We start from the raw sequence: 13,995 nt of genomic DNA, 5'->3' as shown, positions 1-13,995 counted from the left end.
GTGTGTGTGGCGCTGCGATGAAGCGACCGCTCACACTCTGAGGATCCTGAAACTTTCCAGGATGATTTTTCTGTCATTTTTCTCTACACGCCTCTCCTTTACTTCTTGTCTCTGCATGTTCACAAACTGAAGTCACAGGAGCTCAAGACAAAATGTGACGTTGTTGCTCAAGTTGAAACATTTCCAGCTCTCACCTTCACATATTTGCCTCAATATACACCTCGCAGAGCAAACACAGCCTACATCCAGTTACATCCTCACATTGGCCTCATATACAATCATGCTGCCTTTAAAATCTGCCTCTCATTCAGTCCGAGCACACCGTAACCTGCTGTAATCAATATTTTTATATAAACATTAGATCAAATGATGAACATCAAATGTGTCGCACTTACTAGAAGAACCCACGGAGGATTATAGCCCTGGCTCTGCCCTCAGCTCTGTGGAGCTTTATTCAGTAGTTTCTGACAGCTTATTGTTTTGGTTCACAGTTGCTGGTCTCCTCAACCTCGTTTCCAGACGAAGCTGGCAGCTATTTTCAGCAAACAAAGCTCTGTACACCACTTGTGCAGCGCTAAATGGCAGACAGACATCCTGAGCGACAGCGTCTGTCTGCCGTTCGGTGGTGAACAGATGTGTGAAACAGATATTTTTATAAGATGCTGCATGGTGGAGAATAAAACAGAGCTAAAAGGAGCGTTAACACTGGACTTGCATTCATCAGCAGAATCCACATTACCATGCCAATGTGGCTCCATGTCTGCTGGATGCACACATTGCTGATACATTTGTGTGCTTTCTGCTGCCCTCAAGTGACCAAAATAATCAGGTAATGCAGATTAAAGGCCTGATTGGTGGTGAGGCAAAAAAAAAAAAAAAAATCTCATATCTTTATAATGCACCCATTGCTAAAATAATCTAAAACATCCTGTCAGTCACCTGTCTTTGTTCCACTTCAGCGTTTCAGTGGATTGACATTCCTGGACAGCGTCGACCCACGCAGCGTCTTCATTCTGATGCAATAGCAGTCACATACCCACACACTCATGCACACACTCACACACTGCACTTTCTCCATGTGTTTTTTGTGTGCGCAGAGGCCAGGCAGCGAGGCTGTTATCAGGGAGAGCAGTGCAGAGGCAGAGCAGGCATGGGTGGGAGCAGGGCAGGGCTGGGTGCTCTCTGAACAGGGAGAGCGGCAGGCCAGCTTCTCCCAGGGAGATAACTTTGTTCTGGGCCAGGAGAGATGACATCATGACGGATGGCGATGAAGATGTGGGCGCAGAGGGCAGGAAACGTTATCTCCTACAGTGGCACCGAGGCGACGGAGACACACATATACAGTTGCGGAACACACTACAGCTCACTGATACACTCCTTCAGTGGACTTGAACAGCAGTCACTCCCCACTGAACACATACACACACACACACACACGCCTGGGTCTAAGAGGTGGCTGTCATTTAAAAGTCATCGTCAGACAGACACAGGCCCGGTCACTGTGTGTGACTGTTCTGCTTTGGACATTTTCTACTGCAAAGCATCTGAGAACTTTCCTGAAACACACTGAAGAAACTGATCTCAACTGATCTCAGCGAGGAGTCCAGCGCATGCAGTAGGTTTGTACTGCATGCAACTGCACCATACATATTGCATGAATTCTGTTCAAGGCACATTAGTATTCACAATAACAGCACACAGCACTCTGACTGTTTTTTTGACACTGAAGATAACAGTTATAGGGAGACTTGTGTTGGATTCATGTTTAATTCAATTCAAGGTCAAAAACAGTCGTAGAAAAGTTATTTGTGTCAATAAGTAAAAGATAAAAGCAACAACAAAAAACATTTATATAAGAAATCACACTTTAAATATGTCTCTTTTTAGCTCCTTAATTAGTCAGTAAGCTACGTCGGCGGAGCTGATGGATTCTTGTAAAAACATTTTGTTGTTGGTGGCTTTCTGACTTTTGCTGTCGGCGTATTAGAAAGTTTGAAACCTGTGACCCGTTATTAATGACTTGCTAACATTTCAGAGCTGTCCAGTGAAAACAGTGTTCCTCCATATTTGGTGAAATTTCTGAGCTGATGTTATATAGATACATAGCTTTCATTGGAGAGCGAGTTTATGACTGCAGCCTTGACGGCTTCTTAGAAAGTGAGAAAAAAATGACCCCTTGTTAATGACTTACTGACATTTATAGCTGCAGACAGAAATCATCCACAACCTGGCAACCCAAACGCTGTTCTTATGAATGATCTATATTCAACCTTCGATTACTAAATTATTTATTAACTCCTCATATAGTCAGCAGGTACAAAACCCATATAAAGGGAACCTCACCTAGAAAGTGGTATCAACATTTCATCTTTATTCCACTGTGACAGCACAGATACAAAGAGGAAACATGGGGAATGAGAGAGGGATATTACTTGTGACAAAAGTCTCTGTCCAGAATTGAAGCGGGTTATTTGGCATGCATCTTAACCAATAGGCAACCAGGATGGCCCCATTTTGGCACCGTTTTCAAGTCATCATCACAATAATCCACATAAATCTGGGGATCAGTTTGAGCAAACTTGTGCAAAGCCTCCTGGAATCCTTTGATATTGACTGCAGACCAGTTTCTCTAACTCTTGCTTATTAATCGCCGCTTGCTTTGAATTCCCTCAAAGCTCAGAAGCTTTTATCCTGCTGACTAATTGACAGCAAGGACTGTTTGCACACTGACACCATGCAATAGTTGCTGATAATGAAAGCTGAATTGTGGGTATCGTATAATGATGCGGGCGGTTACCCTGCCTGGTTTTGTCTGTGGCATCCTGACACTGACTATTCTGTGTGAGTTTATTCCTTAAGTTTATTGCAGAATGCAATCAAATTGAAGTGGCCTTTGGCACTGGTCCATTCTTTACTCCGCACAAGCCTTTACTGCTGGACATTAAGTTTGTTGCAGTGATACAACAGCAAAACAATATTAGTTTCAAAACAACAAAGCACTTTATTATAGTGACTTTAGAGAGATAGTTAAAAGTTTGAAGTCGCTCTCTCTTACATGCTCTTTCTCTCTCTTTCAGAATTAGTTTCCTCTTTAGAATTGTTGACCCACATTTTTACACTCATTAACAGCCATTGTCTGGCAATTCCTTTGTGTACTGTGTGAGCATTGTGTGAAAAATTCTGAATAAGTTGCAAATTTGCTTAAACCGAAGTCTTTTATCAACCTTGCAAGTATCACCTGTTGAAAAGCAAAGACAGCACAGAACTACTTTCTCCTGAATTCTGACACACTGTAGATCAGCAGACGTGATCCAGTCACTATGAAACAAGACCAAAATTAAATTGAAGGAAGAGGAAGATCCAGGGACGTGTTGATTGGTTAACACACCTAAACTCCGCTTCTGTCATGCAGTCAAGTTACAGTGAGTCTCGTGGAACCTAATGATATATAATAAAGCTGTCGTCTGTGCAGGTTTTCTTTGGAGCATGATGTGTCGTCTCCTGAATGTCCTGCTGGCTTTGCTGAGTCGCTTCCTGTTTGCGGTCCATGGGGTGGTGACAGTGTGGCGCGTGGTGGCCGTCAAAGAGGAGCCACTCTATTGGCTGCTGCTGACGGGCGTGGCTCTGCTGGGCGTGGAGATGGCTGTCACGCTGAAGTGCACCCGAAACGCGGAGTGGAAATGGTAGCATTTAGGTCACACGCACGGAACATGGATGAACGAGACTCAAACTGTAAAGTGCTTTGTCTGTTAAGGTAGAAAAGCAGCATCTGTATAAGTGAAGGCGAAATATCACAAGTTGATAGCAGTAATGGAACAGAAGCAGCACTAATTTGAGCACGATGTGTCTCAGCTGTTGCTTTATGTTGATCAAACAATAAATTTAATACTGTTTTTTTACGTCTCTTCACGTCGATTAAAAATTGATAAAGAGAAGCACTGAACGTTTGATTAATGCAAGAAAATGTTCACATGCTGGCTGAGTGCTGAGGTTCAGTTTTGTTTGTTGTACCACCACAAGTCAATAATATGTCATGTTTGATCAGAACGATGAATGGAAATGTTAGAATATTGATGAATTTGGCTCAAATGTGTGATTTTAAAAAAAAACATTGAGCTGAGGATTGCAATGATTTTCATCTTTCAACAGAAGAAGAATGAACAGTGATAGTAGTTGTATTGCACAGGAGCAGCTGTATACATGTAAACACATAAATGGCCAACAGAATGAATATCTAAACAAGAGTTAGCATGCGCAGCTATGCTAGCGGCTCTGTGAGGCTGTATTTAGGCATAGTGATGCTTTGAGCTAAGTGCTAACATGTAACATGCTAGCATCCTTAAAAAGCCAATGCTAACACACTGAAATCTAGCAGGTTTAATGTTAAACACCTTAGTTTAGCATGTTAGCATGATAGCATTTGCTAATTAGCACTGAATACCAAGTAAGCTGCAGCTGATGAGATGTCATTAGTGTTGCAGGTTGCAAGCATTGGAAAAATGTAAAAGGCTGGTGGTGCTAGAGGAAAACTCAGAGGATCACAAAAGCGTGTTAGGCTTCATACTCTGGGATCTATAAATGGCTTGAAAATTTTCATGGCAGTCCATCAAATTGTTGAGATATTTCAGTCTAGTGGTGGAGCAACAAACCAACACTACCATCGTCAGAGCCACGCCGCTAGCATGGCTAATAAATCTGGATGCTTTCAGAGCAGACATCGTCACCACTGTGTTAATAACGCAACACTCGGATCCATCCTGTCCGAAGAAGACTACAGATCAACTGTATTGAGGGCTACTCCAGCAGTTACCACTGCACTTCCATAAAGCTGGTGGTCAGGACTGAACCTGTTAAGGCCGAGATATCTTGACTTTAAGTTCCTAGTATGGATCCAATACCAAAAAATGCTGGATCCAACATCTCCCACAATGCAACTTGGCTGTGTTTATTTGTTAGACTGGTAAAAGCTCACATCAGTCAATCTGTGTTGACATTGTCAGGGGTCAGTTCCTCCGGCTTTACGAAGCATTGCGCAGACACATTAGACTGTTCTCACACACTGAGCAGTGTAGGTGAAACTTATCTTGGTGTGTTAAACTGTTGGAGTGCACTTTTAATGGTTAAACAACAACAATGAACTCATTATTTTAATAGGCGTGAAGTGGTTCCCTCTGCTTCAGCTGTGATCAACAAATAAGTGCCAATTTGTGGGCTAAATTAGCATGTACAAACCACCTGCTTGCCCACCGCTTTTGCTCTTTTTACAGAGGTGAAATGGGCACAGAAGTGTTGTAGCCAGACTTTGTAAACCTGTTTTGTGTGGGGAGTAAATAACTTCTGAACTTGTAACTGTGAACACTTTACAACCCATCTGCCCAGGGCAGTGAGAGGCAGCTTGTGTAAGTCCTGTAATATTCTCAGCCACTAAATTCTCCCTTATCCTCTGCAGCTCTTTCTCTCTTTCGCTGTCTATCAAAAACAAATCTATTCCTCTGCTGTGTTATTGCTCTGTCTTTTTCCGAGCTGATACTTTGAGCCTGCTATCACGTCTCTGTCACAGTGTCTTCTATCCAGTCATGGAGAAAATGTCTTCTGCTGGCGCAAGTCATTTCTGACCACCCAGCTTTATCCTTTCTTAAAATTTGGCGTGGGCAAACATAAATTGAGATCAACCTTTTTTTATTGCGATCCCTCCAAAGTATGTGAGCATTTCGCGTCACACCTCATTCAACACCAAGCTGCGTCTCATTCAAAAGCTGTAGCTCTCTGGCACATACGCAGTGAACATCCTCACACGCAGGCTTTCTTCAGGCCTCTCTCTTTCTCACTGAGTCTTACTTTGAAGTTCTCTCCTCGTGGAGAAGGCTTTGCACTGTCAAGTGGGATTTGCATATATGATGAGAATAATTGCCTGTCTGAAATTCGATGCTTCTTTTGGAAAAAAAGGGGACTCTTTCTTCTTTAGTGGCAAAAAAAAAGCATGTCGCTAAAAATAACCTACCCCCACCTTTCCCACCCTATCCTCCCTCTCCATTGGCGGTCCTCTTTTAGGTTCTCCCCCATGGTTTTCCTCTACCTCAGTACTGTCATCCCGTCCATTTGGTTTCTGGAGCTGAGCCTGCTGCAGTCCAAGCTGCCTGTCAACAATTCATCAGGCCCCGAGCTTCATTTGCTGGCTCACATCCCGATCACAGTGGTAGGTGTCCCACCACAAAACTGCCCTCCATGCCTCGCCCTCCACACAGCCACATTGAAGCAACACCTGATATCAGATAAGATTTAAATCTAGCAAAAGGGGTGGATAAACTATTAGTTGCAGGAAATGTGTAATCGACACATTGAGATGAAGCCCAGATAGGCTCCTGCTTGAAAAACTCTCAGATCTCTCCCCCTCTTCGGGTGGTTTTAGTGCAGCTTCTTTCATGTAGGATTTGGGAGCTTTTTTGCCCCTTGGCGGTGCTCGAGGCTGGGTGGCAGCTTTGGAAACTTGAAGACGAAGAAGTGTTTCGGGAACGATGTGAGGTGTCAAGGGGTGCTGTCAGGATAGACTCAGTGCACCCTGAAACAGTGAGCAGCTGAATCACAAATCATCGGAATTGTATCGAGATAGAGAGGAGATGCCTTGTAGTATTGGTAATGGCCAAAATCTATCAGTGATTACACATTAAACCTTCTCACATACATAAATAAGGTTATAGCATGGTTGTGCTGTATATTTACGATGCAAAAAATAGAAATATCATAAAAAGCTAATGAGAAACCAAAGCTCATTGTTTAATCTGCAACTAAAATGAATTGCCTCATGTGATGAACGCTTTGGTGCAACCAGACTGTGCTTTTTCCTTCACCCAGGGCATCGTGGAGCTGGACCCAGAGAACTGGGTGGCTGGCCTGGAGCAGACCATGCTCATAGTGTTGGTCCTTGGCCGCTGGCTGATGCCCAAAGGGGACATGTCTCGCGACCAGCTCTCCCAGCTCCTCATGGTCTACGTGGGACTGGGTGCAGACATCCTGGACATCTTCGACACCTTCAAGGAACCCGAGGTCAAAACCAACCGAGCGGTTGTCATCGTCGGCCTGGCCCTCTTCTCTTGGGCGCTCATGCAGTTTCCTCTGGTGCTCACCCAGACACAACCCCCAAAGGGTGAGCCTCCACAGAGGAGCGTGGGCAGTGTCTCCCGCTGCCCTTCCGCTCCGTCAGCGTTCGCCTCCTGCTGCTCCAGTGAAGTGTGGAGCTTACTGCTCACGGTGGGACTTCAAGACGGCCCGTTCCTGCTGTACCGGCTCTACCTCATGGTCCAAGAGCAAGTGCTCAACCAGCTGATGATCTTCTTCACCTGCAAGAACATCCTCATCGTCCTCTTGGAGCTTTATCGAATTTTTGTGGTGCAATGCGAGCAGTCAGCAGGGAAATCGGGATTGGAGGGCTGTGCTGCTTTGGTGCTCCAGTATCGAACCAAGAGAGGTGGGGAGGAGGAGGAAGAGGAGGAGGTGGAGGAGGAGGCAGGTAGACAAGATTGTGGAGAGCAGAACCTTCACACAGACATGGAAAGGGGCACAGAGAGGGAGGAGGATCAGAGAGGTGTCCAGGTATAGAAAGGCTTAAAATGCCGTGAGGCATGACTACTGCCCTCAGGGGGGAAATGGCTTTCACACACCAAGAGAAAAGTCGAACCCATGTGCCATCGCTTGCATCTCAGCCTCGCTCGGAGACAGTCTCGGCTCTCTGGAGGTTCCGTGACTAGAAATAGACCACAACAGAATGAGCCCCCGCTGAAAAGATCAGAGATGAATTTATGCAACTGCCTTTGATAAAACCTTTTTTTTCTTTTTTAAAAAAAGTGATGTTACAGTCAGAGGAGGTTTCTCCGCTGAAGGAATTCAGCTCAACAAGTTCAACGTCAACTGTCAATCTCTTTAATGTACGATGGAATTAACAAGACACCTGAAAGCAAGTCAACACAGGGTTCTGCTTTCCAGTACAGCACATTTGTTTTAATATGATTTTATTATGTTGTGCATATGCATTTTTTAATAAAATGATGGTGACAAGGATGGCTTTAACAGAGGAAATTATGATGTGAATTGAATGAATATGGAAGAGTAAGATGGTGATAAAATGTCTTGCCAAAGTAATAAACCTTTTCTAATAAAGATGCTTCAGAAAAACAGTGCAGTTTTATTTATTTATTTATTTATATTAATTTTACCCGGATCACCATAAGATGGCAGTGTTGCCAAGTCAACCAAAGCACCACACGAATGTACAGTGTTTACTTGACTGGAACATGCATGGCAGTTACATAGAAAGAAAACAACAACGAGTGAGACGGTAGCACAGCTGTAGTGTTGAACCTCAGCATTTCATAGGTTTTGTTAAGAAAGTCTCCTCCATGAGTCTCTTTGTAGGACTTGATGATACAGTCAGGCAAGTGATAAATGGATCTAAAAGACGTCGTCACCTTCAGGCAGCAGCTATGTAATGGATAGTCTGATGTAGTCAATGCAGAGACATCTAATAAAGTATAACAAGTAGGAGGAGAGTGGAGAGGTTTGCCTCATTTTTCAAAGTTCGTTTTCCTCTCAAGCACAATCAGGCCCTGGAAGCCTGTTCGAGAGCTCAGTGCATTTTTATTATGTCTGAAAAAGCACACTCGTGATTATGTGGGAGTTGTTCAAGTTCAACGTGATTTGCTCTCACTTTCTCTCTTTTGAGAGATGGAAGGTGCTGTTGAGATATTCCTCCACAGCTCATAGAGGCGAGAGTCCCTTTGAGAGCCTACAAGGACGGAGAAATGTTTTAGCTGAAGCTCGGGGTTTCAAGGTTTCGAGCCACTTCACGGTGGAGAGGTGGAGACAAACAGTCTCCAGCACACGCACCCCCCCCCCCTCCCGCCCGCCGCCATCCTTCGGCCCAGACAATACCTCTCCTGTCAAACGAGGGCTGGGATGTAGCCCTCCTGCATTTATGGATGACCCTCTCACTCTGTGTCTCTTACACTGTGTTGGGCAGACTAGGAATGAAGAGCAGCGACGGCAGCGAGTGGCAATTCAATCAGAGGCCTTTCTCGCGCTGCGCTCTATCTGTGTCCATCAAATTGCTGCACTTGGCCTGGCCTGCAAGATGAAGATAGCAGCCGAGGCTGTGAACGAAAGGGGGACTCTGTGTTTTCAGTGAGCTGTCAGTGGAAGAAAGACAGAAACATCAAGGGCAGAGAAGAGAGGGGGAGAGCATGTGTGTGTCTCCTCCCTCTGATGCATGCGCTTGATTATAAAAATGCACAGAATGTGAGCAAGATTTCCTAAATCAACGACTGTAGGTTACCTCCAGAGGATTTGCTGGAGAGCACTACTTTATTTCCTCTGTTTCATCCTTGTGGCGGCACTTTGGTCTAAATTATTGATGGTGGAGCCAACTTTTAAAAGAAAGAAGAGAAAAATTAATGGAGAGTCCCCCAGTGAGATGTTCATTCTTCCAGCAACATAATGCTGTCTATGCTCCTGTGTGCTGGATAATGCCCAATTTACAACGTCGCTCCCAGGCAAACGACACCACGGAGAGCCAATAGGGCGCAGCTTCTTCTCAGCACCTGTGTTTTGGGAGAATCCAATATTCGTGTGACAACGTGATGTGGGCAATACAATAGGGTGATGAAAGAGCTGCTTGCTTGTGAAGAGAGTGCTTTTCCTCTTCAGATTAACTGCATGCTTTAACAAGATTGTGTGGGCATGTGGGAGGATGGGGATGTCAGCTGATCCACGGGCTGCCCTACATAGATGGAGAGAAAGGAAGAGAGCGTGGAAACTCAAAGCCTGCAACTCCAGCGCACATGGATGTACCCTCACAAGCCTTCCGACCGAAAATATCTGCTCACACGGAAAAGTGATGCTGCCTTCAGGTGCTCCTGAAACGCTCCTGCATGTACATCCCTGATTAGATCAGTTCATTAAGCTTCATACATGCATGTGAAATCATTTCCCACTAAATCTTTCAAACCTGCTCATGTGATCATGTTTCAAAGCGGAACGGCCGATCACTGACAACATATCATTTGGTTGGTAATGAAGGTGCTCGACCAGCAGCTCTTACACGTTTTAGTTACAGTATCGTGCTCAAACAGATTTTGGTCTGCTGCTCTCAAGCTGCAATGAAACCATGATGCTCATGTGTCACGTCCGACCACGCATGTGGAAATCATAGAAGCAACTTGTTGCACATGCAGGTTCGTTTTTTTGGGAAATAAAATGAGATCCAAAATATACCCACTTCTGTTTTTTTTTGTGGGGGCAGGTTGGGTTATAGGTGGGACCCTATAGATACCGCCTCCTTATGTTTTGCCCAAAGCACTCAGAAACCAACCAGGTTTACTGTCAGATAGAGTGTGCTGAGTTCATTTAACACAAATTTATTTAGGATATATGCACCATTTAGGCACAATATCACCTAAATAACTGACTAATTGACCACAGGTATTGAAACGAGATTAAAATATTAAGATTTTTTTAAATATTGTTTCAAATTTCTTAAATTTCACGAACAATTTCACAAAAAAATGCAACAGAAAGTGAAGTGATAGCAAGATGAGCCACCGCCATGAAAGCTGAGTTGAAGTATCTGCTGAGGAAATTTTAAGTAAGTATTAAGTGGACTATGAGTCAATATTTCTTTTTTGTCAAGCTACTGTTTCCAAGGTCAGGAATGAATGTTCACTCTGAAATAAACAATTCATCAAACAGCCACCACCTGACGGTCACACAGTCAACTCTGTTCCTTTTTCACAGCTTTCAAACCAGCCTTGTGTGGCGGTTGCTATTTTTGTTGTTTAAAAAATGAAAGGAAGAGGATCAAGCGTGTAACAGATGTTTTGATTTATTTAGAAATGTGACAAATGTAATAAAAACTGAAGAAGAAGAAGAAGAGAGCTCCCAAAACATTTACTTGCGGGTAAAGAAAAAACAAATTCCTCCAAACTATGTAACGTCAAATAACTTATATAATAATCCAATTATAATAAGCTATACTTCAAGCTTCAAATTAGCTGCCTACAAAAGAATTACAGAAAATGACTGCTTTGCCATATTTAGACATATTTACCTCGTTTTTCATGTGCAGTAAACATGGTGTTGATATTTCCGAACGGGCCTGAAGGCTGCAGAAGTTGTAATGAAGCGAGTGAGAGGTAGAGCCAGGGAGAAATTCATTCATCCTGAGCAGGTGCATTTCCCATGACAGCATGGAGCGTTTCACCACATGCCACAATTTCCCTATTTTGTGTCAACTAATCAGGAAGTCCAAACACACCGAGGTGCGCCTCATCAGCCTCCAATCCTACAGATAAGCCCGTCAACATGCCACCGAAATGCTACAGCAAGAGGGGAAGAGTGAAAACAAAGGCAAACTTCAAGTGAACTCCGCAACTTTCTGACAGGCGGCTGAGGATCCAGCTCACAGCGCCTCGTGTAACACCACGGATGGCAAAATAACAAGCTTTACTTCACTGGTTGTGGATCAGGGCTGTCTTGTTCTCACATAGTATTGCCTTTTGAGAAGGAGTCAACAGTGATATAGATGTGCCATTAGGCCTCATTTAGGGTTTAGTGTGCCGCTTAAATTGCTACTTTTCTCATAACACAACGTAATATCACCGTTCCTCCTTCTCCTCCTTCTGCCATGTGGTCCTCTCCCACCCAGCGAGGCCTCAAAAACACCCGAGCTAGTTTCTCTTAATGAGGCACAGCACTGCTCCTCAAGAGTGTCTGAGCTCCTGATTCTATCCCGAAGAGTTCAGGTGTCCTGCGGGGAGAAGGCGCTTCATCCATTTTGGTCTTTAGAAGATAATGTACCACCCGGCTGCCTTCAAATGGACCTCAATATGCTTGGCGCTCAAGTGGTAAAGTGGTGAGAACAATTCCAACGACATCTGGCTACGGTAACGCACCTGCTTGACAGGTCTGTGACTTTATCCCAGCGTCATCACTCTCAGCTGCAAAGCCGCATCAGAGATCAGGGTCTGCAGAAATAGGATTGAGAACATCTTGCAGCCTGATACAGTACCCTATAGAGTGCACATACTGTTAGACCCTTAGCTGTGCATTCATATTGTGTGACAAAGTAACTGGTAGATTTGTCAAATACAGGGGTCAACTCGACTACTGTTGGAAGAAGATCAGTGAGGTAGAGCTGGGCACCTTGAGCTCTCTCTCTCTGGGAGGATCAGTACCTGAGCTGGTGTGATATGTCCATCAAGTCCTCCCAGATAAAGGATAAAATAGATAATTTGTCATTTGTTTACTCGTCTGATGCTCCCCTCTGCAGGACAGTGCCTTCACCATTAGCAGTGTTTGTTTAGTTCCTATGAACAGGCTCTGGTCTGCCACCTCTATCGCTGATGTTCGGCTACGTTTAGCAAACTAGCACTACCTCTGCTCAGTTTAACTTCCAGATCATTCCCGATCCAAAGACAAACCAAAGTTGGAAAAGACCATCAGCTCCTCAGGTGTCTGATAATTTTTACTTGTCTCTAATATATATTCATTTCATTTTGCACCAGTGTTAATTGCTTCTGTAACCAATTTTATGCAAAATGCAAAAGTGAGCAATGAATATGAAATCCTCTTCTAAACAGAGCATTCTGAATTGCTACCCACATGGCAGTTTTGGAGATAACTCCTCTGACAGTTTAGTCAGACAATCTCAGGCCACAGAGAATGTATTGTTGAAATATTAATTGGCTGCCTCCTTTGCCAACCCCCCGGTTCCTCTGAGCTGGGAGAGCTGCCACTTCACCCATTTCCAATCCACAACATGGCCCCTGGTCATAGAGGCCAAGGCCACGTCGGGACACCAGTTCTAATGAGGAAATACAGTTGACTGTCTGACTGGATGACATAATTAGGACAGTTGAGTGCACTCGATGAACAAACACATTTTGAATTTAGCCTAAGTGTTGTTTGAGCCATCCGCCCTGTGATATCCCCACAGTGTGATGTTGATGTCCTATTTCTGTCCTCTACAAAAGGGGACTGGCTACTCCTGGCTCATTTGCACTATATTTTGCCAATGCAGCCCCCAAGTCTTTGTTGGTAAAAGATAAAAACAGCAGTTCTAAGTTGAACTAAAAGTTTAACAATGGAAAGGGATGTATGTATGAGATTGTATTCTAATCTAGTTCACTGTCTACTTCAAGCCCCTCTGTGTGCAGTTTGTTTTGGTGAATATCATTATTGTGGGGCAAACTATTGATTCATATAGGAATCATCATTCATATATTCTACAATTATGAATCAGTTCACAGATTCCAACTCAAAAGATGACGCCCCCCTTTTTAATTCCGCCTACAAACCTCTGTTCTTCTTTCCAACAGCAGAAAAACTAAAATTTTAAAATGTCTAAATTCAGTTAAATTCCTTTTTGATGTCACATTAGTCATCGCAGTCAGAAAATGCCAGTTCCTACACATTGGAGCTTTAATATCCTCTAAATGAATAAGAGAGATTAGATGTTAGATTTGGCATTAAGTAGTAGCATTAAGAGTTTTTTTTGTCACTTTGATTTATCTTGGAAACAGCAATGAGTGGGCATTAACTGCGGTAAACGCTCCCGGGTATAAAGCACGCCACACAGTCCATAATATCAGTTGGATCCCTTCCTCGCTCAGACATAAAGACATGGACATCTTGTGAGATAATACCAAAAAGGAGTTACATGGTGTGTCTCTGAAGGAGGTGAGGCTCTGACGTGATGTGTTATGTGAACATGTAATGTGTCAAAAAGAGGGCTCAATGGTGAGAAAATGCTTTCACTTCACTTTATGTGTGTCTCCATTGACCTGACAAGCTTAGCTGAGGTAAATGCCCCTGGCTTTAATGGCACCAATAGGCTATGATGACGGGGTTATACAAGTGTTTGTGTGCATGTGTAACCCAGCACTTCTTAAAAGAAAAAAAAAAAATAAATGTGCATGCATGCAGATTGAACCACACTGTAATGGCACA

General features: G+C 43.7%; 1 protein-coding gene across 1 annotated transcript; it reads left to right on the top strand.

The window, feature by feature from the left end:
- The first annotated feature begins 3,489 nt into the window (after nucleotides 1-3,489).
- LOC121613401 (transmembrane protein 26) lies at nucleotides 3,490-9,178 on the top strand. Its single transcript, XM_041946782.1, has 4 exons — nucleotides 3,490-3,683; nucleotides 6,052-6,196; nucleotides 6,853-7,590; nucleotides 9,014-9,178. The coding sequence occupies exons 1-4, from the start codon at nucleotides 3,490-3,492 to the stop codon at nucleotides 9,176-9,178; spliced, it is 1,242 nt and encodes a 413-aa protein (XP_041802716.1).
- Nucleotides 9,179-13,995: the final 4,817 nt, after the last annotated feature.

This window comes from Chelmon rostratus, chromosome 10 (genome assembly GCF_017976325.1).
Source record: "Chelmon rostratus isolate fCheRos1 chromosome 10, fCheRos1.pri, whole genome shotgun sequence".
NCBI lineage: Eukaryota > Metazoa > Chordata > Actinopteri > Chaetodontiformes > Chaetodontidae > Chelmon > Chelmon rostratus.
Note: the sequence above shows the minus strand (reverse complement) of the source record. Positions and strands in the feature narration are given on the sequence as shown.

What these genes read in the sequence shown, in the direction of transcription:
- LOC121613401 (XM_041946782.1), top strand. Translation starts at nt 3,490, where the DNA reads ATGTGTCGTCTCCTGAATGTCCTGCTGGCTTTGCTGAGTCGCTTCCTG. An exon ending in CGAAACGCGGAGTGGAAATG is followed by an intron (nt 3,684 to 6,051) that starts GTAGCATTTAGG and finishes GTCCTCTTTTAG; the next exon opens with GTTCTCCCCCATGGTTTTCC. An exon ending in CTCACATCCCGATCACAGTG is followed by an intron (nt 6,197 to 6,852) that starts GTAGGTGTCCCA and finishes TCCTTCACCCAG; the next exon opens with GGCATCGTGGAGCTGGACCC.